Source organism: Phodopus roborovskii, unplaced genomic scaffold, assembly GCF_943737965.1.
Source record: "Phodopus roborovskii unplaced genomic scaffold, PHOROB, whole genome shotgun sequence".
NCBI classification, from domain to species: domain Eukaryota; kingdom Metazoa; phylum Chordata; class Mammalia; order Rodentia; family Cricetidae; genus Phodopus; species Phodopus roborovskii.
Genome location: NW_026126525.1, coordinates 12,907,692 through 12,933,206, shown reverse-complemented (window position 1 = coordinate 12,933,206; position 25,515 = coordinate 12,907,692). Strand labels below are relative to the sequence as shown.

The 25,515-nt window shown below is 38.1% G+C and overlaps 1 protein-coding gene across 2 annotated transcripts in view; it reads left to right on the top strand.

Moving 5' to 3' along the window:
- Mthfd2l (methylenetetrahydrofolate dehydrogenase (NADP+ dependent) 2 like) overlaps positions 1 to 25,515 on the top strand; it is a 92,183-nt gene that overhangs the window by 59,000 nt on the left and 7,668 nt on the right. For both annotated transcript variants that reach the window (XM_051198063.1, XM_051198061.1), the window contains one exon: positions 13,554 to 13,679. In XM_051198063.1, the coding sequence (XP_051054020.1) occupies positions 13,554 to 13,679 (126 nt within the window). The remainder of the gene's footprint in view (positions 1 to 13,553; positions 13,680 to 25,515) is intronic.

Sequence of the window (25,515 nt, the reverse complement as noted above, 5' to 3'; positions counted from 1 at the left end):
AAGGGTATGATATTCTGGATAATTTGCTAAGCATATGGGTTTGACAACGGAGTATCTGGCAGCCTCCTTTAATCAGGGAACATGGGTGGTGAGGGTATGGAATGACACATTACAGCTGTGAGAAGTACTCTTTCACAAAGAGGGAGTGTTCCATAGTTCCTAAATACAGCTTTTAGGTTTGGCCTCAGTGTTTAAGAAGATAGGCCTGTTTCTCTCAGCTGTGGGAGAGACAGACAAAGCAGTGTTGAAGAAATCCAAGGTCTTGTCTTGTGTATGGAATAGATGATATAAGTACAGCCGTAGATATAGATATATGGATGTGGATATGGATATTGACATGTCAAGAAGAGACTCATTCATGAGAAGTAGTTGTCCAAGTAGCATTTCATATGGTGGCATATAATGTCTGGGGAATGTTGGAGGAATATTCTGATCATTTTAATCTCGGTTATACTTTCCCTCTGAGTGTTTAAGACCATATAAGTAGCCAAAATTCAGTTACAGTTTTGTACTGTTAAGTCCAGTTGGGGATCTAGTCCTGGGACCTGGTTGGCCTTGGAGGGCAAGGAGTATTGCTTGAAAAATAAAAGACCCAGAGACAGATATTGGGGTTCAAACTTCAATCTGAAGATCAGAAAAGCAAAGCGGCCAGCCACTAGCTTTTACCTCTACCTTAGCTCAGACCAAAGGAGCAATCCTCAAACTGTTCCTGACTTCACAGCTCCTCAGATTCACTCAGACTGCTACGCTCTCTTCAGTGTGGCTAGAGACTCCTGAGACCGACTCCTGAAAACCCCATTCCTATCATTTATGGTTCTCTAGTGCTGGGATTAAAGATGTGAGTTCTGTTAGTCTTTTAGACTGATTCAATTTTGTGTAGCCATGGGTGGCCTTGAACTCAGAGAAATCCATCTGCCATTCTCTACTGAATCCTGGGGTTAAAGGTATGTGCCACCACTGCCTGATCTCCATAGCATAGCGTGAGGTTGACTTTGCTTTCTGAATTTCCAGGTAAGCTTTAATAAATCATAAATAACAGATCATCACAAAGGATGAAAACACTTTCCCTTTTAGTCCCTCTGACCACATTAAAGTAGCATCTAAGAATGGTCACTAAACACCAGAACATACAGTTAACCCCAACCCAGCCTGATATTTTAAACTACTGTATAATATTTTAATATGAAGATACTTCTAAATGAAGTTTGACCAAGGTACAGTTTAACTAGTTTTGTAATTGTTGAATTTAGATACTAGAAACTAATATTATGTATATTATCCCTAAGTTTAATTCTTTATTTACCTTAAATAACTTACTCAGAACTTCATAACTTATACAAGCTTTCTAGTTTTCTTTTCAATTCTGGAAACATCCACCCATCTTAACCTTTATAAATAAATCCTTCTAAACTAAAACAATTTCATTCTTTTCATCCTTATAACATTTTTAAATTTCTTAAGAGCATCCACAAATGAATTTACTATTTGTTATGAGAATTTTCTCCCTGGAGTGGGGGTGGGGTGAGGAGGACTAAGCGCTATCTATCCCTTCTTCATAAGGTCCCAAAGGAAACTTTGTTTTCATCCTAGTTCACCCTGGGTAACCAGTGAGTTTGTTGGAGTTACTTACTGAGACCTGGTAAAGGGTTACTGCTAGGGCTGTGGGTGGCTGGCTCAGAAGCAGTCACACTGAAAAGTCTCTATTCAGTTTGTACCAGGACAGTTATAGTCTATTACACGTGGATAACAAGTTTCCCCAGTGAGCCCCAGTTTCAAAAGAGATTGTCTCTTTTCTAATATGGTCCTGGCCCCTTTGTAAAAAATCAGCAGGTGGAAGCAAAATGAGTCAAAATTGGATCATCTCTATCCTGTCAGTCCATGTTTTATGTACAAAAAAATCAATAAAGAGATGGAAGGGATATAGTTGGGGGGAGGGGGGAGTATGAGTAAAATGTATTGCATGAAATTATCAAAGAACTATTAAAAATGCAGTGGCCGAAAAACAAAATAAAAGCCAGGCGGTGGTGGTGCGTGTCTTTAAATCCCAGCACTTGGGAGGCAGGGGCAGGTGGATCTCTGTGATTTCAAGGCCAGTATGTTCTACAAGAGCTAGTTTCAGGACAGGCTCCAAATCTACACAGAGAAACCCTGTCTCAGAGAGAGAGATAGAGAGAGATAGATAGAGAGAGAGAGAGAGAGAGAGAGAGAGAGAGAGAGAGAGAGAGAACAAAATGAAAAAGGAAAGAAGGCTAGAATTATAAAGGAGCATTTGGGGATGTGACTTGTAGGGAATAGTGATATTTTCCATAGAATGGCACTGAAATGACTTCCCCTGTACTGGAACCTCAGAGCCAGCAGTGTGTCTTGTTCATCACTGTGCTTCTTGAACCTGTTAAATAATCTTGTTGTCAGCAATAGACAACTCACTGATGAGTTCAAGCACTCTTCATCAGAAGCCAGCGGGTTAACTGAACTAGAAGATGATGAGGAAGGTCATTGTAGGGGCAGATAGTCTATTTTGAACCCATTCAGCCCTGAGTTCTTCTGATTCCTTGTTTGGGCTGTTCCACCTTCTGAAGAGTGAATTTGGCATTGCATCAGCACCATTGACTCAGGGCTTGCACCTGCAGTGTTCAAGGTGAGGGAAGGAGCAGAAACTGAGCGAATGATGACTGTCTTTCGTGGAAGAATCAGAAAACACAGCCACTTTACTTTCTAGTGTGGGCAGGAATGTGAGTCCTTCCACGGGTGAGATCATCGTTCCTATGGGCTAACAGTATGTGGCGTTGCTGGTGTTTCTTATGACATGTGCTGACTGGCAGAGAGCAAACGGTTTCACTGTGTTTGTAGTCACTTATTCTCAGCTGTGGCTTTGCAGGAGCACTCATGGGCATAGTTAAATCCAGAAAAACAGTAATCCAGTAATGGAAGTGTTACACACCATACCGGAGTCACAGTTTTGCTTACAGGCACTGTTTGAAGTAGGCTGTAGAGTCTGGCTGTGTACCTGGAGATCTGCTTTATGTCCAGTTTTAGTTCAAGAGGAGAGCCATGAAAAGGAAGGAGTCGTGTTAGCATCTACTGACCTCTTCAAGTAACTTCGTGTGAAGTCTTTTTCAAAAACCAACAAACAAAACCTATTTATATAGTGACTGTTTGCATTTTGAATGAGTGCAGGTATTCTTGATTTATTTCTGGTTGGGCAAAATAATACTTGCTTATTTTATGTAAACCTTTATTACAAAGCCTGAGAACTACAGAGAACCATGAGAGTGAGTTTCACACCTGTGGGTGTGAAATCAAGTACATTACATGTAGTTCTTCTCTGAGTGTGCAGAGTGCAAGTGATTTACTGTCTTTTATAGTGTATGTTTATATGAAATGATTTGCATGTTGAAGAAGTGCTAAGTCCCAAAATACCAAATATTCACCCAAGATTTAATGCTTATTAAAATGAATAGTTACTTCTTTCAGAGCTCCTTAAAAACAAGGAATAGTTACTCCTACCTCACTGAAAACTTTGCAGTTTGTAAATGATAGAGTTAGGTTTTAACAAATAATTATTTTTGAATAAAGTTCTTTATGATCTATTGTCAAAAAAACTATAGATAACAGAAGCACATGTATACAATCGTTAGCCACAAAACATTGGCATAGCCTTGAGGCAGCTTTTAAAATGACAAAACAACCTACAGGAAGAGTGAATGATTTGGAAATCACATATCTTAGAAAGTGTCAGTGTCCAAACTATATAAATAAGTAATAACAAGGCATGAAACAAACATGCCCATGGAAAGGCAGCCTGATTTACAATGGAACTAAACAGACCTTTACTCCAAAGAAGGGGGGAAAAGTGATCAACAACAGAAACATGAAAATCTCAATTATCAGGAAAATACAAATTAAATCTACACTAAGCTAAGCAAATTAGGGTGGCTGTTACAGACATACTTGCTGGTAAAACAAAAGCATCCTTGTCCCGTTTGAATGTTTCATTTGAAAACAGACACACGCAGTCTGGAAAATGCTATAGAATTTCCTCAAGAAGTAAAAATATAACCTAGCAATCTAGCTCATAAGTATGCATCCAAAGGAACATAAATATTATCTGTATTCACTTGTTCATTGGAACATCAGTCACAATAGTAAATATAATTAAAGCGTTCACTGATAGCCCAATGGATAAATAAAATATGACATGAAGTGGAATATTATTTATCCATAAAGAGAAAGAAAATCAAGATGCCTCCATGGCTCAGTTGGTAAAGTACTCGCTGTGTAAGTATGATGGCATGAATTTGGCTCTCCAGCACATACACACAAGATGGGTGAACTGGCACAAATACATAACCTAGAAGTGGATGGAAACAGGAGGAACTCTCTAGCCCCCTGTCAAGCCCGACTTGCCAACTTGAGAGGTTCAGGTTCACTGAGATCCTGACTCAATGGATAATGTGGACTTGACTGAGGAGGGCATCCCACATTGCCTCAGCTTCCATATGCACACATGCACATGAGCACACATAAACACACACACAGACCTGCCTCTCATTCACACATAGAAAGTCTTAACTATCTGTGACCATATGACCATATAAACCTGGAAGACAGTATGCTTAGTGAAATAAATCATAAAATGGCAAATAGAACATGATTATATGAGAAATCTGGAGTACCCATCTCATAGGGATGGACATTAGAATGATGGTTTCCAGGGCTGGGAGGAAGGAGAATGGGCAGTACTTTTGGGTATTATAAAGTTTCAGTTATATATGGTGAATAAGTCCCCAGAGACATGTTTATCACAGTAACCTTAATTAACAATACTTGGTTGTATAGCTAAGATCTTGCTAAGAAGGTAGGTTTATGTGAATTGTTCTTATCCTATTAAAAGAAACAGTTTAAATTTAATTTAAAAGATAGGAGGAAGAATTTTGTAAATGATGCATATTTTTATAGCATTGATTCTGATGATGGCTTCATAAATGTGTGGTTATCTAACCCCATTAAATCTTTTACATTAAATAGAGTTTTTGTGTGTCAGTCACATCTCAGTAAAGTAGTTTGAAATTTTTAATTCAAATTTAACCCACTACAGTATAGGATAAAAACATCAAGGCTAAATGGTACTTATCCCATAAACCCAAAAATTAGTCTAATATTGTAAAATCAGTTTATATAACTTTCTATGTTAGCAACCAAAAACAAAATTCAAATTTTACAGTCTTCATAATCTTACAGACCATATGTTACAAATTCCTGATAAATATTCCTAGCATACGGGTAGTATAAAGAGACTTGTCTATATTCTGAGAAGTGTTTGTAAAAATCTTACAGGTAATATTGTACTCAATGATAAAATTACTTTTTGTTGGGTAACTCTATTCCTGGGGGTGATATGAAAAAAAATTACCTAAGTATCCCCGGCAGAGAACCGGCATCAGACCTAAATAAGGATACCACTAAGATCCAACTTTGTAGTCCAGTGCGGTTTATTGAGGACCTATAGCAGTATGGGTAAGGGGATACTTACTGGAACAGGAACAACTCAGACAACTCCTATCACCCAAAGCCCATCGAGCAGGAATGATGACTTCCAAAAGCTGTAACCTGGAGCACATGGCATAATTTGAAAGCAGGTCAACGGGTTAGAGAGTATCTCTTCCAGGCAGCTCGCCTTGTCTGAGAGTCCTTGCAACTTTTATACACCTGTGCCAGAGGGGCCTGCTTCCCTGCAGGGTAGAGTATTTTACCTTCCTTTGGAACATCCCATATCTTTATATAAGATGGAATAGTTTATATCTGAGGAAACTGCTACACAAAACTTTAAAAATCAAGTACAAGACAAAGATATCCCCACTCTCAGCTTCTGTCTAACATCGAGTTATTATTCTATCTAGTACAAACAAGTAAAGAAAAGCGGCAAGACATAAGCCATGCTAGCAAGGGAAAAGTAAAGCTGACTTCATTTTCAGTCAACAAGGCCATGAATGTCAACAGTAAAGTGAAGTTGACACTAAAAAATCACATCAATTTCATAATTCAAAATATAAGCTTATAGAATATATAATCATTATAATAATATGACCATGAATAACTATGTACTCGAACTACTGACACGAGAACTATATTATTCTAAGTAATTTGTCTCTAGTATGCATGTGGCTCTCTTATTTTATCCACATGCCTTGAAACCCTCTCTTGGCTTCCTCTGAAATCATGAGTAACAAATCATTACTTAGTTTTACATTTTTCTCTCAGGTATTGTAGTTTCAGCTACATAAGCATAATAAAGGCAGCCAGGCTGCATGTATTGCTGATATGGCAGCCTGCAGAGCATATAAGGCTATCGAACATTTCCTGATCTAGAAGGAAGCATGCATTCATACACATTCCATTGCACTTACTTCTAGTATTTAAGTAGGAGGCTACCTTCCAGCTGACGGAGTGATCCACCTGAATAAGCATCTCCATGGTGCTAGTTTTATATATGAATTAGAGTTCTGGTCTTGTTCCCAGCCTCATCTCTGACTCAACATTGTGAAACTAAGAAATCATTTAGCTTCTCGGTACCTCAAAATCTGGCTTCTGTGAATGAGGATAATGGGCAAATCTCTCTTGCTTCATGGACTTGTTGTGAAGTTTAATTAGATAATGTTTACAGAGCTCTTTGAACTCTAATTAAAGTCATGTGTAAACACAGGGGTTCCTTTTATCAGGATGCCTGGACTGGGCTGTTTCATAAAGACTTGAAGATGGCTGTGATAGGAGGAGCTAAAGGAAAGAGACTTTATTTTGTGTGTATGTGTGTGAACACATGTCTGAACCTGTCACGTGGTATATGGAAACACCTAATTAGGATGGTATTTAATGAGATGTAATTTCACACTCACACCAGTGGTAAAAGCTCTGATTTATATATAGCAAGGAGAATTCACACCTATACCAATGCTGAGGGCTATGCTTTATAGTAAGGAGAATTCACACCTACACCAGTGGTAAAGGCTCTGCTTTATAGTAAGGAGAATTCACACCTATACCACTGGGGAGGTCTCTGTTTTATGTTAAGGAGAATTCACTTCTACACCAGTGGTAAAGTACTAAACAATACTTAGCTCCAGGATTATGGAGTGGTGCCTGCAGATTTAAGTATTGTCATCCTATTTTGTTCAATACATTTTACTTAAAAAAAAAATAGTGGAGAACTGCTTTATTTTTTATGTAAAGAATCATAGAATGGCCATGTAGTCATAGCTGAGTGGTTAAGGCAATGGATCAGAATTATAGAATGGCAAATTACCTCACCTTATTAAACAGGACTAGTACTCAAATTAGTGTAACTCTGTATAACCATCCACTGATGGTATACTTACCAATCAGAGATCTTCTCTCAGAACATTGTCTATGAATAGGAAACCCTACTGTATATTATGAGACCAATATGATCATCTAAGTTAATTTTTAAATTCTACGTCACTGATAAATCTTTTCTTTGGCTAGAAATACATTGATAGATAGGTAGTTTAGCCTGTGTGTGGGGGAAACAGTGGTTTGTTTACATAATCCTGCCATGACTTTTGTGTGTAAATACATTTAAAATAAAAATTTTAATGATAAGTTTATAGGCATATAGCAACTCAATTTCATATTTGACTAGATGAGTCAGAATTTTGATCATTGGAAATGATCACTGATCTAGTTAACTATTATATTGGAAATGTAGACAACTGATAAGAGATTCTGAAAACTCTAGAATATTAAGGTGGGAGCTTTCAGCCACTAGTGTTTCTGTGCAATCCAGTCCCTGGTACATTGTACTGGGACTGCTTTTTGTTACAAATTCAGATGTGTATCTACCCACAGGCAAAAATAACATGATCATAATTTGAACTGTTAGAAACCTAGCATTCAGAGCCTGACTCGTGTTTTCTAAAATTTATGTTCCAATCTTTATCACCACAATAAGAAAAGAGTTACAGGGAAATTTCAGTCTTTAGGCACTGTGAGGGACCCTTGGTAAGTTCCTGGGGCCTAGTATCTGACTAGATATCACTATTTGAGCAAGATCATTAAGGATTCTTTTTTTGAAAAAAAAAATGTTTTACTGTAAAGATGACAATGTGAAGATCTTAGACTACAAGATGTATAGCTTCAAGGGGAAAAAAAGACAAAGTTTACATTTGCTAGTGTAAGGAAACGGGCTGACCTGGCTTCTTCCGGAATAGACCTACAGCCTGCAGTGTGGATGCTCATCAGGAGGAAGAGATGACTTAAGAACCATTTATGCTTTGTCAGTCTTTGGGCTGTGGGTACCATGATCCAGAGAAAGAATTAAAAAGGTGAATGTAAATGTTTGTGGGTACAGTTCCCCTCCACATTCTGCAATATTAGTAAGAGATCTCTGGTATCCCCTTGTGATCCTCAGTTGAACTCATTTGGATGCAAAGGTTTGATTTTTAAGTCACTGTCAAGTTAGCTGTGCTTTTATCATGAATGATTTACACCTATAGGCTTTAAGGAGATACTGGGCATCATTTAGCTTAACATGGACACACTCCAAAATCCTAACTGTCTTCTGTTATCCCTTCCTCCTAATCTTTCTATGACCTGTACCAGTAGTGCTACAGGCTGGCAACAAAGCCATCATCATAAGGACCTTTGGGGATATTTATGATCTAAACAATGACACAAATTTTATTTCTATAATTTCTGTCTTTTCTTAAGTAGAATGATTGAGTGAAAATATACAAAGGATCAGAAGTGCAATAGTTGGCAAAAGAAAGAATGTTTTTTTCTTGAAAAATTAGAAAGGGAAAGCGAACGCAGAAGCTGAAGACTCAGAAGGCATGGTGGACAGAGAGGTTCGAATGTGACACAGAGGATCAGCATTTATGTAGCCCTTCAGGGTGCAGGGTTCCATGGGGACAGCTAGGAAACAAGAGGAGTTTATGTTTGTAAAACAAGCATGAGTTGGAGGAGACAGCATACTCAATATAAACAAAGCAGATTTATTGCTCACATAAAGGCAGTGAGAATAGACAGAAGCATCTGGTCCTTGGCAAGCCAGTCTTCCAGACTCAGGAAAGCTCCTGTCCACAGTCCATATTGCATACTGAGGAGCAGCTCCAAAGTGAAGCCTACCCTAAGTTTGTTTACTGTGGTGACACGTGGATCCTTGCACATAGCTCTATGGACACCATTCTAAGAGAGGTGAAGATAAAGTCTAACTGTTCAGATGCTGCCTCTTTATCTGAGTATGTCTCACTCTTAGGACTTTGTGAGAATTACAGATGGGAAGGTATAGGGCTGGGCTGGTCATGCCCCTCTTAGGGCACTTCTACAAGAAACTTTCCCAATTTCATTCTTTTCATTCTTTCATTTCTGTTGGAGAATAAAAAGAGTACATGGTTTTCATTGTGGCATATTTTATTATTCTTAAAATGTTTGAGTTCAGGTCTATCATCTTCCTTTCTGTGCCTTCCTTTAGTTTCTAAGTCTGGAATCATAGAGAGTAATTCTACCACGTATTCAGGTTAGCATATTGAAAATTGTTTACCACTTTTGGGGCAGTGGGACCTGGTACAATGGAGATAATTAGGGAGGCTGACTAAAGTCTCCTGCAACAAACAAATTTACTCTGATGGTTAAGAGGAGTCACGTGAGTAAAAGGCCAAGCCTCACGGAGCAGAGAAGCATATGTGCCAAAAATATGATTTCCCATACAAGCATATAAACAAATAATGATAGCCAGTTGTAATGAACAATGAAGTAAACTCATTCCTATCTTCCAAACCTAGTAGGAGCATGAAAACACTTTCCAAGAACAATTCCATGTTTTGAAGAAACTGTGGTTACAAGACTCTTGTCTTGGTTTCTTGGTGTTTTCTCCCAAGCACTCAGAATTTTTATATGATTCTGACAAAGAATGCAAGGTGATGATTGAATTTTAGCTTGCTTTTCTGTTCTTTATTTTCTGAGAGGAGCAGGTCAAGTGTGCTCAGCCATGCTGCCCCTGTAGGAGTACTTAATGTGCAGTGTTCTGTGACTCTTACCTCTGGGAGCTGTATGTTGGAGGTTCAGGGCAAGACAGAGAGTTTACAAGTAAGATTATAAATCAGTGTACTACTTCCTTTATCAAGAAAACCCTCCAATAAAAATAGGGCTAAGAAAATTAAGCAGTCCTTTTAGGAACATAGTTTACATTATAGCACCAACTCCTTTTATCCCATTGTAGACTGATAACAGAGAGTTGAGCTAAATAATTGAGCACTTGGTGTAATTCCAAGACTCAGTCTCTCATCCTTTTCAAACTTCAGCTTCTCTTCTGTGAGAACATGGGCAATCATAAATGGTTTCTGAATGTGCAAGAATCCAGAATTAATTCAAGATCAAATGTGTAAGGACTCTGAGCTGCTCCTGGCCACACTGGACTGTGTTGTATTGGGCAGCTCCACTAAGTCTTGGTTCTGAACAGAAAATATGTACACTCTGCTTTCTGAGAGGAGCCCACTCTGGACCAGGCTTTGGATGCAAACCACTTCACGGGGGAAGTCTTCTGTAATATATAGTGGAAATATTACAGTGTTATATATGAGCACTGCTGCTTTTCTTCAGTCTTGGTGAATTTTAACTATGTTCAGCACCTGTTGAAAATTTTACATTCTTTTCCTTTCACATTCTTTTTGGAGCTTGGAATCCATCATTCCAAAGTGGTAACCTTCTTGGTATATCCAATTTTGTGTCATTTTCAAATATATCCCAATCAGCTATTGATACTCAAATGTTCCAAATTTCAGCTGCTTAAGTGACACCTTCTACAGTTTTTGAGAGTCTAGTTCAGCTGTTTGTGGTGGCTTTGACCCAATCATCTGCTTTTTCTGGGAGGCTCAAACATCTGCCACCAGCTAGTAGTTGGCTAGAAGCTCATCAGTCTAGATCTGCTTCAGATGGAGTCACCCATCCCCCATCTAGGGAATCATGTGCTTCAGTAGGACAGCTTGAGCCTGTTCTCAAGGTTGTGACAGGCAGGGTTCCAAAGAGCAAGGAGGTACATAAGATCTGTGTAAGATCAGCCCAGCCCTGATACCACACAGAGCAGAATAAGATGGAAAGGAAAGCAAGAGAGGAAATCATTATCACAGTGCCAGCACATGCTTCCAAGCTCTTGATTAAAAAATGTGAAGGAGGTGCTGATGAATACATCAGACAAAGGACTTCATGGGCTTCTGTGGATATTGTTAATAGGCACAGTTATCAGCGGTGTTAGGGTGTACTATTTAACTAGTTACAACTCTTTCAGTAGGTACTTTCATTAGAGCCCCATCTATTCGAGTTGTTATCAAAGGTCCCGTGGAAATTTTCAGCAAGTTTGATGCTTCAAAATATATTCATGGTTTTTTGAATATAAGTAACCATCACTATTAATGTCCTATTAATACAAAATATTGGAAACAATGCAGTAATAATACCGATTCATTTGTTGAGTTATTTGATTTGATTTTTTAAGTTTCAATTAATTGATGAAACAGGAAAGGATCACAGTTTAGATTTAAGGACGAAGTGATATGTATACACATATATATGCTTATGAATTTCAGGCATATTTTATATCTATTAAATAAATATTTTGAAATTCTAAAAAGAAACAGTGAAAATTCTAATACTTATTATCTTCTGATGGTAGGAAAATTCTTACTTTTATTTTTGTCTTAAACTTTTAATATTATTCAAAATGTTTACAGTGGACATATAAATATCTTTATCTAAAAAAGACATAAATTGCATTTTTCCATTTTGTAATTTTTCTTGAAATTATTGCAGTTCAAATTTCCTTGTACTTTAATATTTGTGGTTTCTGTCTATTGCCAGTCTGATATTGTCTGAGATATCACAGTACTTAAATATAGATTTTAATATTGGCTTAAAAGTATAATAGCTGGATTTTAATAACTATTCCACAAATGTTGTCATTTGAGGAAGTCCTCTACAGCTGTAACCAGTGTATATCTCCTTTTCCTGTACAAAGAAGAAACATGATTTCATGACTGTCTTCAGAGGCTGAGAGAAGTCTGGCCAGTGGCTACATTAGGATTGATAAAGGATGAGTCCATTTCACTGCTTGAGATGTAAGGAAGACATATCTCAAATGCTGGTGCCTATGCAATTAAGGAACATCTGTGGTAGCTACATCTGTATTAGCACTGACCTTTTTACAGGCTAAAACACCTCACCTACACCAAGAACTTTATGTCACAACGTGACATTTAGACCATTTGGAATGCTCACTTGGACAGTTGGGGTGCTAAAAGAACTCCTCTAATCACAGAGCAGATAGGTTTTAAAAAAAGAATCTCATATTAAATTCATTATATTAAGGAGCTACCTGCAAGGGGCATGGGAATGTGAATGAATCACCTACCAGCCATGACACCCACAAGAGCATAGGTGCAGAGTGAAGAATGTCACACGTTCTTTGGTTCTTTGATTCACCTAAAAGGGGGTCTTGAATCTGAATGGGCTCCCTTACTTGTTCACTAAAAGAATGTAAAAGAACTGAGCTTATCTCAGGATTCCAGCCTCCAAGGATTTGCAGCATCCCCCTTCTACTTCTGCATGCTTGGCATTCAGCAGCCAGAGATCAGATCACACACAGTGCTCCAGTGGTCCTACCCAACCCTCAGTATCAACTACAGCCGTGGGCGAGCCACTTTAGACACACGTACAAGTCATGTCTTCAGATGACTTCAGTCAGAATTTACCTGACCCGGGTTACAAAACTGCCTAAGTCAGATGTATCCAGCTGGACTCAGTCAAAACACACATGAGACATAATAATAAAGTGTGTTAAATAATAAAGTATGTTAAATCAGTGTTCAGAGCTCACTCAATAGACAATCATAAAAAACAGCTGCAGTGTTATTGCGTGTTAGCCAGTAGTGCCACACTTGAAACAAAATTTAAAAGTAGTTCCAGATCACAGAGAGTGGCATGTTATTTCTATAGATCTCTCTTTTCAACCAGAATGGGGTAATAAAGAGGACAGCTACCATAGCTTATACCTTTCAGATCCTATGTAGTCATGGGAACCAAGAGAAACAGGAAAGGGTGATAGATATGTCTGTGTGGAGCTCATGAGATGGCATTGTGGTACTGCTTACCACACAGTGGGAGTACACATTATGATTATCACATCCCTTTCCATTTCCATCTTCCCAACACCCAAGTAGCGTTTACTCTACTCTGAAACAGTGGGAGCCTACCTTATCCCTGTGACTCCCTGTTAGATGAAAGGATGCTGCTCAAACAGGTGCTCCCAAGGACAGGTCAGATAAGCAATCTGTGAGGAGAAAGGACAGCTCCAGAATGGTTGCTCTTCAAAAGTCCCATGCATTTCCTTCATTGTCTTTTGTCCTTCTACCTGATGATCAAGAATCGGAACGAAGTTAGCCTCTTTCTTGTAGAGGATATAGTTATATACTCTTAAAATACAGAGCAAAGTCTAAGTACTGGACAAAATTTAAAATTCAAGAGTCTCACAACTCTTCCATTCACAGGTATTCCCAGGTTGATTACGGCTGATATGGTCAGAGAAGGCGCAACAGTCATTGATGTGGGTATCAATTACGTCCAAGATCCTACAACAGGAAAGACAAAACTAGTTGGAGATGTGGACTTTGAAGGTAAGAACCCAGTCCTGATGAATGAAGGGGAAACCCGATTCTTGTCAGCCATACTGTGGTTTTTATGACTGTCATTTTATACTATACATAGGTATTTGTGCCTTATATTTAGCCATTAACAAGTAGGCAAGTGAACTAAATAGGAAAAGAAATACAAACGGCCAGTGACTGTTTTAAAGAGTCCGGTGTCCTTAACCATCGAGAAAATATATATTAAAATTGCTCTGAACTTATCTTACCCCAGTCGGAATGCCCATCATCAACAAATCTGACAATGAATGTTGGAACAGGTGTGGAGAGAAATGCTTATTCACTGTTATTGAATGTACAGATTAATACAGCCATTGTGGAATTCTTAAAACTTAAACTAGAACTACCATGTGACCCTGATGTTTCAGTCCTGGGCAGAGTTGAACCAGAGAGGTGCACACCATAGAGCTCTTCACACTCACATGTTTGTTGATGCTTCATTTGCTTTAGGATTGGGTCAACCTAGTTGTCCATCAGCTGATGAATGGATAATTAAATGTTGATAAATATATATATATGTGTGTGTGTGTGTGTGTGTGTGTGTGTGTGTGTGTGTGGTGTGTTTTATATATATATGAATACTATACAGTTATAAAGAAAAATTATGTTAAAACTTTATAGGAAAACAGATCAAGCAAGAATGTGTAATATTAAAGGAAATCATGAAATCTCAGAAAAAAATATGTTCCCTCTCATATGCAGAATCTAGCCAATAGCATCTGTGTGCATGTGTGTAAACACATGTATCTCTGTGAGTAGAATAGAACATAAAGAAAGCAAGACAGGCTGAGTGACAGTGATTGCATGAGTTACAAAAGAGATTATACAGTTAATTGTTCCCCTAGATTCTACTGTTGATTTTGTTGTTGTTGTTGTTTTTGGTGGGAGATACATCTATAAAATATATTCGATATTGAAAAGTATAAAATTTAATGTGGAGCTCCTCAGCTTCCATTCTGAATGACTACATATAGAATGACTATATATAGAAATTTGGTGAGTTGTATAGATTTTAGGTCTGGTTAATTATGGTGTACAATGTTTTCATTTATGTGTAAGTATTTTTATGGTAAAGTTTATAAAATTGTAAAACGGATATATTTTATTTATTATGTCTTCATATACCATGCCAGACCAAACCCATTTAGGTTTCAATGATGCACTTGAATTTCGTAACTCAAATGAGTAATGCTGCATTTGATTTTAAAACCTGGGTTTTGTTTCTTTTTTGTTTTGTTTTGTTTTTTTCCCACTGTGTGTTCACAGCAAACCCACTACATACTTGGGATGTATGCAGAGGACACTAGCAGCAGAAGGTAGCTCGATAAAAAAAAAAAAAACAGATGGTCAAAGTTCAAAGCCTTGACTTCTGGAGGAGGCTAACCTCCCCCAAATTCTCGCCCCCTCCCCCATCAGTGGGTATTTTTGGTCTCAGGACATTTACATGCATTCTTAGTTTTTAAATAAGTAAGGATTTTTGCCTAGGAACAATGTCTGGAAGCACCTTAAAAATGAGCAATTGTGAGAAATGTTTATGCTTTATTTGACTCAATTATTTAATCGAGCTATAGTTCTGTGAGGTTAATTACTCGACTTGATTATATAGTCAAGCTATAGTTGTGTGTAGTTAATTACTGGACTCCATTATTTAATGGAGCTGTAGTTCTGTGTAGTTAAATAGATGATGGCATAAAAAGGGAAATGTCAAAAGCAAATGCAAGATGAAAGGTAAGAGCATTGGACTGAGCACTGATGAGGTTGTTTAGATACAACACTGACACCTAAGAGCTCTGTATTTGCATTGGTCACCAGTATTCCAGTTCAACTGTGGTCACGGCAGTTCCCTCTTTTCCAGGACTCTGCTTTTGCAGCATGCTTAAAAAGTATGGTATCATCTCATTTCATACAAAAATCATGAGCAGAATACAATAAGATAAGATACTGTAGGTTTTGTTTTGTTCATTTGTTTTTATGAGAAAGTGTGGCCGTAAACTAAGATCCTACCCATCTCTGCCTCTCGTGATAGGATTAAAGGCATGCATAACCATGGCTGGCTCAGTAAGATATTTTGAGAGAGGATATATATATATATATATATATATATATATATGTATATATATACATATATATGTATATATGTATATATATACATATATATGTATATATATATACATATATATATGTCACAAACTATTATTACAGTATACTGTGCTCTTATTTTTACTATTATTGTCTTCCTCTGCCTGTTGACTAAACTTTATCACAAGTAGATATGTCAAGGCAGAAGCCTCTTAGCTATGTAGTTAAGTGTTATCAATAATTTCAAACACCCACTAGAGGTCTCAGAATGAGTCCCCACAGGCAGCGGGAACTACTGTTTATCAGTATTCCCTTTTAGATTTACATTCAGTGTCTGAGACATTTCACAGAGTACTGCCAAATGACCATGCACATAAAAGCACAGAAACTTTTGGAAGGAGGTTCCAAGATCAGGATATTCTGACCCTATAATAAAATAAATGCCTGAGGTTTTTCATAATTTTTCCTATCACTCCTCTGGTTTACAAATCCAGAGCATTAAGGGTGAGTTAGACTCGGTGAAGAAGGCCTTGTGGGTAAGGCAGTGACTCAGCCACCCAGAGGAGTAGGCTTTGACATGTTGCTCTTCAGGTTGCTCATCAGGAATTAACCTGAGGTGAGGGATGGCGCCCTCTCCCTTGTTGAGAGGGAGGGGCTTTACCATGGGTCACATCATAATCTCACAGGTTTGGCTGCAAATTGCCACAGAGAAAGCACAACTGCCTTCTGAGTATCTGTGAACATTTCATTATAACTTCTGCCAAGATGAGCACAATGGATGTGGGTAGATTCACATGAAGAAGGTTTCCTCACAGAGAAGACTGGCTCATTAATGCAGGAAGTTGGGCCATGTATGGAAAGTAGATTGCACTTATGGGAATGGTTCTTCAATGTAAATGAGAACGGTGGTTGTAAGGAAAAGGGTGACACTATCCCATAGGAAACAATGCTGTTTGGCAACTGCAAATAGAATGTAGCACTAGTAGAACTCCCAGGGATATTTCATGATATTGTTATCAAAGGGACAAAGTGTAAAATGTTGGGAGCCAGTGAACACTGTAGGAAGAAGGATAATTCGCAGGATTATGGAATGGATGCTCCTCCAAGTAGGAGGTGATACACCAGATGGCAAGTACCAGATTGCTCTCCATAGAGTTCTTCAGAGAAATAAAACGACTCTTCCCTGTTTCTCTTTTAAATGGATTTTAATAAATGTCAGCTTTACTACTATTTTCAATTCTCCATATACTTATAAATTATAGGAAGGTACTTTTCTGTAATTTGCAAAAATAATTTGAAGGACAAATATAATTCCCTGTGCTGGGTATTCAGAGTGTTTCAACAACTGCAGCATACCTGCAAAAACCTCTGCTGCTGCAGTTTTCTGCACACACACACACACACATTAAAATGTCATGGGGTTCGAGGCTGTGCTGTTCCGATTCCACCTGTCACCCTTCCCACTACAGTACTGTCCATGGAGTCTGCCCAGTTCTGGAGTTGTTGCTTGCTTAGAACCTCTGTGGAGATTCCATAAGGCCTCAGCAGGCTTCCCCTGCAATGCCATGCTTTCTTTAGTGCGCTGAAGAGTAAATAGAGCTACCCAGGTTTTGTGGCACACACCTTTGATCCTAGCACTTGGCAGGTGGATCTCTGTGAGTTCAAGCCCAGCCATGTCTTCAAAGCAAATTCCAGGATAGGTAGGGCTGTTGCACAAAGAAACCCTTGAAAAACAAGCAAGAAAAGTCAAAAAGAAGATAAATAGAGCTATAAAATTACCATCACATTGAGCTGGTGTTTCCTTTGCATCAGTCTTCCATTACAGGCTGTGGGTATTTTCATGGATGCCTCTAGTCTCTGACCATTATTTACCATCCTCCTTCAGCTATCTGAGCATATATCATTCCTCAGAACTTAGGCAGTTTAAATTATTTTCATGATTTATTTTTATTATTTTTAATTTGACATGTGTGTCTGTATGGGGTATATACACATATGCACAGGTGCTCAAGAAGACCAGAGATATTGAATCCTCTGGAGCTGGAGATACCGGTGGTTGTGAGCCACTCAATGTGGTACTGGGAATTGAACCTGAGTCTTCAGCAAGCACAGTACCCCCAAGGCATAATTTTAAAACATCTATGTGACAAACCTATTTTTAATGTCTAGGAAGTTTTTTTCATTAGCAACAATCATGTAATTATTAATATATTTGAGAAGTCTGGATTTGCTTTGTAGATTACTGCTTTATAATGGGTCATGACGACTTTCTCCTACAATTTCTTTCAACTGTTTTCTGGAGCTTTAAGGTCTACATCAGACATTTATTACAAAGCAGCCTGTATTCCTAAGGTACAAACGAGATTACAGAATATGGGCGGCAAGTAGCACCTTCTGAGTTACAAGATGAAATGCAGTCTCTAGTCCTAACGCTCATAATCACACTGCTTTTATGGTTGCAATTCACCAAATGGATTTGTTCAGCTGAACATATAATTAATGACTTCCCGTCTTGCTACTTGAGTTAGCCCTGCTCCTGTTGGTTGTCTCCCAGGCCTCATCTACACCTCATGCCCAATACGCAGATGTTCCTGCAAACATTTGAAGCTTTAATGACTGTGCTTCAGTTTTATGATGCATTATTCCATAGGGGTTGGAATGGAATGGAAAGAACTGGAATGTTTGCTTCTTATTGCCTGCCCCTCTTTCTTCCAATCCTGACCTTGCCTCCCTGAAGGATTACACCAAATAATGCATGGAGAAACAATGCAGGAAAGGACTGGCAAGGAGGAGGGAGATAGATGGAGCAGAACAACAAAATAGGTGGGCTCAATGTCTGAAATGGGGATTTCTTCACACGCTGTCTCAAGGTTACAGGACAGTAAGCAGAAGTGATAGTGATAACTATAAAACCTGCCAGTGAAATAAACTTGTCTGCAAAGTAAAGAAGCCACATTTCATCAAAAAGAAAGCCTACCCCTCAAATACCACTAGTATTTTTAAAATTTTAGTTTTGATTTGTTCTTTGAAACTTTTGTTCATATATGTAGTATATCTTAGTTATACCCAGATGTCTTATGTCTCCTTATATTATACTTACACATGTAAACCATGAACAGTATTTTCTATATTAAGGCTCAAGTGCATATTCAAAGAATTCATCATGGTTTGCTTTATCCTCTCAAACAATTTGGTGGCTTTATTTCTTATAAGTATTATCCTTGAATACAGGATAAACTGTCATAACAAAGAGATATTGCACTACATTACCTCAAGTCACAGCCCTCTCCATCTGAAGTCTATAGTTAAGCCAGCAGCCAAGGACATCAAGCACATCTTCACTCAGGGGTGATGTTTCTGTCCATCTTGATGTCGGTAGAACTTCACTAGAGCTGCCAAAGACAGATACATTGTCTTCCACAGAAGTAATGGATTCCATACACTTCTGGGAGCCTAACATCCAAGTGGAGGCTTCGTGAGGGCTCCTACCATATCCTTTCTTCTTTGCATGAAGATGCTCATCTTTTCTTTATTAGCTTCACGATGCCGTCCTTCTAGAAATGTCCATGTACTAATTTCTTCCCCTTTTGATGATGTCAGTCCTATTTTAGTAGACATTGTCATAATGATCTCATGCAGTACATGTCCTCTTCAAAGACCTTAGCTCTGGATACAGTCACATTCTCAGGTGCTGAGATGTTAGATCTGAGCACAGATCGGGAAGAGCACCGTTTTGCACATCTCACCTTTGAATACATATTGTCTTTGCCTCCTCACTCATGTACTCTTTCATGGTAAGATGAAGGAGAGTGTGCAGCAAAGGCCCCTCACCCTTGAGAACACTAAACTGGAACTTCCCTTATCATTTCTTCTATAGTCATGTGCACCTGGACATAGACATGCGTGAGAGTAGAAATGATGTGGAACCCACAATTTCTACATGTGTGGCTCCATTTGAGTAAAAAGAAATCCACCTTATATCTAAGAAGAATGTGAATATCCAAATCTTCGTTGGGAGCTTTCAGTTTTGATTCATTCAGTTTCCAAATATTTATTGAGCATTTTCTATGAATCTATCCCATGAGATACAAAGTGTGGTCTAAATAGACAAAATTTTATTCAGGCTAAGAAGCAAACAAATACATCTTTATAGTATATAAAATAGTGATTAGTATTACAAAGTAAGTCAGCCTGGAGAGATGGATTAGCAGTTAAGAGCACTGGCTGCTCTTCCTGACAACCTGGATTTCATTCTCAGCACCTACACGGCAGCTGACATCACTTGTAAGTCCTGCTTTAGGGAATCCAGCCTCTGAGGGTACTGTACACATGATGTACTGTCCTCTGAGGGTACTGTACACATGGTGTATCCATATAACTTGAAGGCATACACACATATATATTGGAAAAACAAACACATGAAAAGAAACTGTCTACAGAGCCTGATTGACTGGTTCGAATGTCAGTGCTGTGGAGATAGCAGAAGGTTGTAGGTCCAGAGGTAAATTACCTCATCCTAGGCTACTTCTAATCCTCTGGAATAGCCCATTCCTTACTCACCTCTCTGTTAGGACAAACATCTGATAAATAGAAAAAACAAACAAACAAACAAACAAACAAACAAAAAAACCTTTCAGGATCTCTTAACTTAGCTCACTAGCTGCCACCAATCCAAAAGCTCAAAAGCTCAGATAGCATCTTGGGCCTATAGAAAACTTTCCCCATCTCACTTTAACTGCCTCTCTGATGGACCTGCCAATGTGTTTTAAGCTTTCCTTGCATTATGACTTTATGTGTGTGTGTGAGAGAGAGAGACAGAGAGAGAGAGAGAGAGACAGACACACACACACACACACACACACACAGAGAGAGAGAGAGAGAGAGAGAGAGAGAGAGAGAGAGAAACTATGAAGCTGCTTCCACACTGGAACATGTATTTTGGGATTGTCTAAATCTGTATTTCCAGGCCATGGCCACTCACAATGACTCCAGAATTGTTCCCTTTAGGATGAGAGCTTTGATTATGCATTAAAGACATGAAATAAAAACCGAACTTTAAAACAAGTACCTGGAAATGGATGGGTGGATTTGCTTTGTAGGGGTAGTCAGGACAAGCTTACTGCTAACCTGTAAAATGGGGAAAAACACCACATGGACATGGGGGAGGATCTTCCAGGCAACTAGAGCCATCATTGTGAAGATCTTCGATCATATTTGGTGGTTTTGTTTTTGTTTTGTAATCTTTGAAACAGAGCCATTCTATGTTCTAGCTGCTTTTGAACATGCTATGTTCCCAATGCTGGCCTTGAGCTCATGAGTCTTCTTCCTCACCTTCCCTAATACTGTAATTGTGTGTGTGTGTGTGTGTGTGTGAGAGAGAGAGAGAGAGAGAGAGAGAGAGAGAGAGAGAGAGAGAGAGAGAGAGAGAGAGAGAGAGATCAGGTCCTGCTCTATCTGGTAGTTTTGATGAGTTACAGGGAAGCCACTGCAATTGGACAGGGTAAATAAAGGGAGAGATGTTTATGGGAACACTCAAAGGACATAGCAGTGTGGTGGTAATCACATTAGGCTTTACAGACCACAGAAAGGAATCCTGGGTTTTACTTTTTGATTTCTTTTCAACAGGATTGCTGGCTGGACTGTGGAAAGTATGAGTGACATCAGGGGTACCTGTTTAGAGGCTATTGTAATTATCCAAGTAAGAAATGATGGGGTGTGGACAAGGGTACTAATGGGTTTAAGTATTATGAGGTGGTTAGATGGTAGATAAAATTTAAAGGGAGAGTTGGGATGCTTTGTCAAATGATTAAGTGTGAAAAAAAAACAGAATCATGTATGACTTCAAGCATGAACATGAGTGTATACCCCAGCTCCAAAATCCTCTTGAAACGGTTTTTACCAGACCAGACCATTTGATCCATGATGTATAGCTGGTATGGAGTGTGAGCAAGAGAAAGAGGGGGCTGACCCAGGATGAGCAGCTCTGTGGAGAGTGGGTAAGTGAAGAGGGGGCTTTATCCAAATAGAAGCAACAACAGTAGAGGCATCAAAGAAGGAAACAATACAGGATTAATACTCAATAGTATTCCCATAGCATTTCATTTAAGAACAGAACTATGATAAAAACCAGTTTATTCAAGAATGGAAATATGATGTAAAAACTTATAAATTTGTCCCAGATGCTAGAGTCTGCTTTTGAAGTTTTCAAAAGAATATACACTGAGTATGTAATGGCTCCCACAAAGGGATGATAAGTCTTACAACTCAATCTGAAGAAATTTGTTCCTTAAAATTTAAATCTAAAAGAACACAGGGCAGTGGAGACACTTATTGTCCCTCTAAGAAACTACTGGAGGTGGGACCAAAACCTTTATCTGTCTTCTCCCCTTTTAAACTTTTCTACACTTGAAACCTCAGAGTTTTCATTCTATATCCTTTTTCTGTTATTAACTGTTCATGAATGATTGCATTCTGGAGTCAGGCTGACTTGGGTTTGAGTCCTGGCTCTCTTCTTAAAACAATTATGACCTTAGATAAATCGCTTCACCTCTCTGGGACTTGATTTTATCATTGAAAAACTGAGATAATAATACCTATCATAGAAAGTTGTCACAAAGATTAAATGAAATAATCACCTTACAGGAGCTAATTAGTGCATGTGAATTGCTGACACATTGCCGGCAACAAGCAGTGTCCATGTGTCCATGGTCCACCTTTTCATCCCATTGCACTAAACATCTACAAATCTATAACTCTGCACTTTAGTTTCCACCTCATTCTTCATTCATTTTCTGTCCATTGGTTTCTTTGTTTGTGTTTGTTTGTTTGGTCTTGTCTCTTCTGTATCCAACTGTCAAAGAAATCAACCTGAATGCATTCATGACTATTTCTGTGTTCTTCAGGCTACCTAAGAGTGATTAGCTGCCTATTTCTTTTATACTATCATGCATGTTTATTTAGTTGATCCCAAGTAAACTATTCCTTTGTGTGTGAGTTCCTTGTCCTGTATATTCTGTATTTCTGCCACACACTAAGTTTTAGCCTTGCTGTTCAAGCTCTTAAACCCAAAACAATGAATCATGGGCCTCTGATGCCTGGAACTTGAAAGGCAGGTAGTGGTAGATAGACTTAAGACTCTAGATTCACTTCAAGAACCATTTTAATTTTTCCCACTGCTGTTTATATATTTTTAAAATAGCTACCAGGGATAGCATTGCAGAAAGAGCTTGACAAACAGTATCTTTGACCCCTTATCTGAGTTCTTCTGTACTTCTTTGCCCCTGTGGTGTTGTTTTGCCCTGGAGACATTCCTCTTAGGGTTAATCTCATGAGTGGAGTGTTTTTGTTTTTTTTTTTAAGTCTCATTACTACATCTTAGTCAAGAGTTGTGTTTGAGTAAGAAATTACAGACCATGTAGACCCCAGCACCTCTCTCTCCCCTTTTCATTCTGTAGCACCATGGTGATATAACTACCTTTTTCTAGAACTGTCAGTCACCTCTGGATTCTTTGAATGCAGAGTCAGCCAATTAGAAAATAATAAAAGAATGACAGCAAATAATATTTAAATTAATATTAAATTTATCAAGATTTTAGTAGCCCGATTATGTAAAATATTAAAAGAATTGAGACATTATAATGTACTTCACAACTTATCTGCAAAATTATTGGTCAGATATTGTTGACAAATGAATTAGAATTAGAATATTCTAATGACTATATTTCTTGATGTAACTGTTTAAGATAAACAATACAACTGTGTTGAGGCTATACTCCATTTAGATAGTTCGTAACAAATTTCCTTGGATATTTATATTATCACTGTAAGGTAAAGCAGAGATACAAACATAAGCTAATTATAATGGCAATCAATATTTAATAGCTTGCCTTTGTTGTCCAATCTAATCTATGCTATCATTAATTGCATCCAGGCTTTCTGGAAAAAATCTATGTCTGTTTTTTCTTGGATTCTTTCCATCCTTGAAATATTCTTAGGTGGCTCATTGGTAAATGGAGCTGTTTGTATTCCCTGCTGAAGAGCCAATAGTCCTACCATAGAAGTCGTTATGATTCCAGTAAGTGTTAAGATGCCAGCAATGATCAACTTTATAAAACTTCTAGTTTTTATTGCCATCAAGAATTCCCCCAAAATGGCATTTATATTTTTCTAAAGGCCATTTTTTTCTTTTAGTTTCATAGGAATGCATATGAAGGAGAGTTAGTTTAATATCCTAAAAATAGAGTTGAAAGTATTAATATAGTGAATAATTTGTCAAAAAGTGCATAAAATATAGTACAATGTGTCAGAGCATTGAAAAGATGTTTGGTGAATGGGGTAAGCCATAGAAGTGACATGCAGTTTGCATGTGGTTGAAATTCAGAAAACTGTCACTCTTTGGTTACCAGGTTGTTGCCTTCTAGTGCCACTTAACAGTACAGCTTTACTAATCCTATTGGATTCTGAAAAGACCTGTTGGAGAAAGCAAATATGTAGAGACCTGTTCCAAGTTATGAAGAGAACAGGACCCAGACAAAGATTGGGTCTATGAGAACATTTACATAGAAGTAGATTTTCTTTTGTGATTATTTTAAAAATAGATGTTATGGAGGAATAAATGTTTAAACTGTCTAAAATAGCATATGGGTTGCTTTATCAAGCTGCTACTGCGCAGTTAATCTCTTATATCCCCTTTGTTGTTTATGTGGAAGAAAGCTGAGTGTGTTTTAAGATCAGGGACTTTTTGTTTGTTTGTTTGTTTGTTTGTTTACTTACTTACTTGAAGCCCTGTGGCAGAGCCTGGGAGCTTGTTAGGAGGCTCTATTGATTTGTTTATTAATCAATTGAGAGCTGATAAGTAATTGACTCTTATCTTTGGATAAGAGTTGATAGAGCCATGCTTGTTGCTATAGCAACAGGTGGCAGGACTTTTGAACTGTCTGATGAAGATAGAGCCCCCCAGACAAGGAGATCCCATAGGAATTATATATGCATGGTGTGTCCAAAGATTAGTCCATTCATTAAATCCTTCAGTATGTATTGTTTGAATTTGTGTCATGGTATTCACATTATGAGTATGGGGCATATAGCCATGCAAACAATAAATAAGTCTCAGAAATTTATACTTTTTGGATATGTCAAAATTTACTTCAAATTGAATCTTTTTGGTGCCTCTTAGTCCTAAGATTGCCTTCCACCACATGAGAAGGTAAGAGAGTGTTTCTGCTCTACATCCCATTTCCAACTCAGTTGTTGGTGTCATTCACTTAAGTTGATGGTATGATTGATCAGTCTGACTGAAAATATCAGCCTTTAAGAAGACACGATTGTAAGATCTCCCCATAATCTAGCTTTACTTTGAGGGAAGACCTGATATTTTAACCCTAAAATGATCTGTCTCAGAAGGTTGAAAATTTGGTAGAGATTACAAAAGTAGTTCTCTGGGAAAGACTGTGTTTACAATGCCCACACAGGTCACCTCTAAGAACAGGTAGAACCACAGAGGTCATCAAGAGATCTCTGTTATCAATGTGCCAACTGTCTCCACTGATGCTCACAGTAAGCACAAAGTAGTCATGGTGAAGTTTGAGTCTTAGAAATGAAGTGAATCTCTAAACCTAGTTAGTAGGGCGTCTTTGACATGAAATGGTCTTATTTTTATAGGAAAGAGTTAAAAGGTCAAAATATTAAAAAAACATCCGGAGGAACAATGGGGAATGTCTGATGCCTT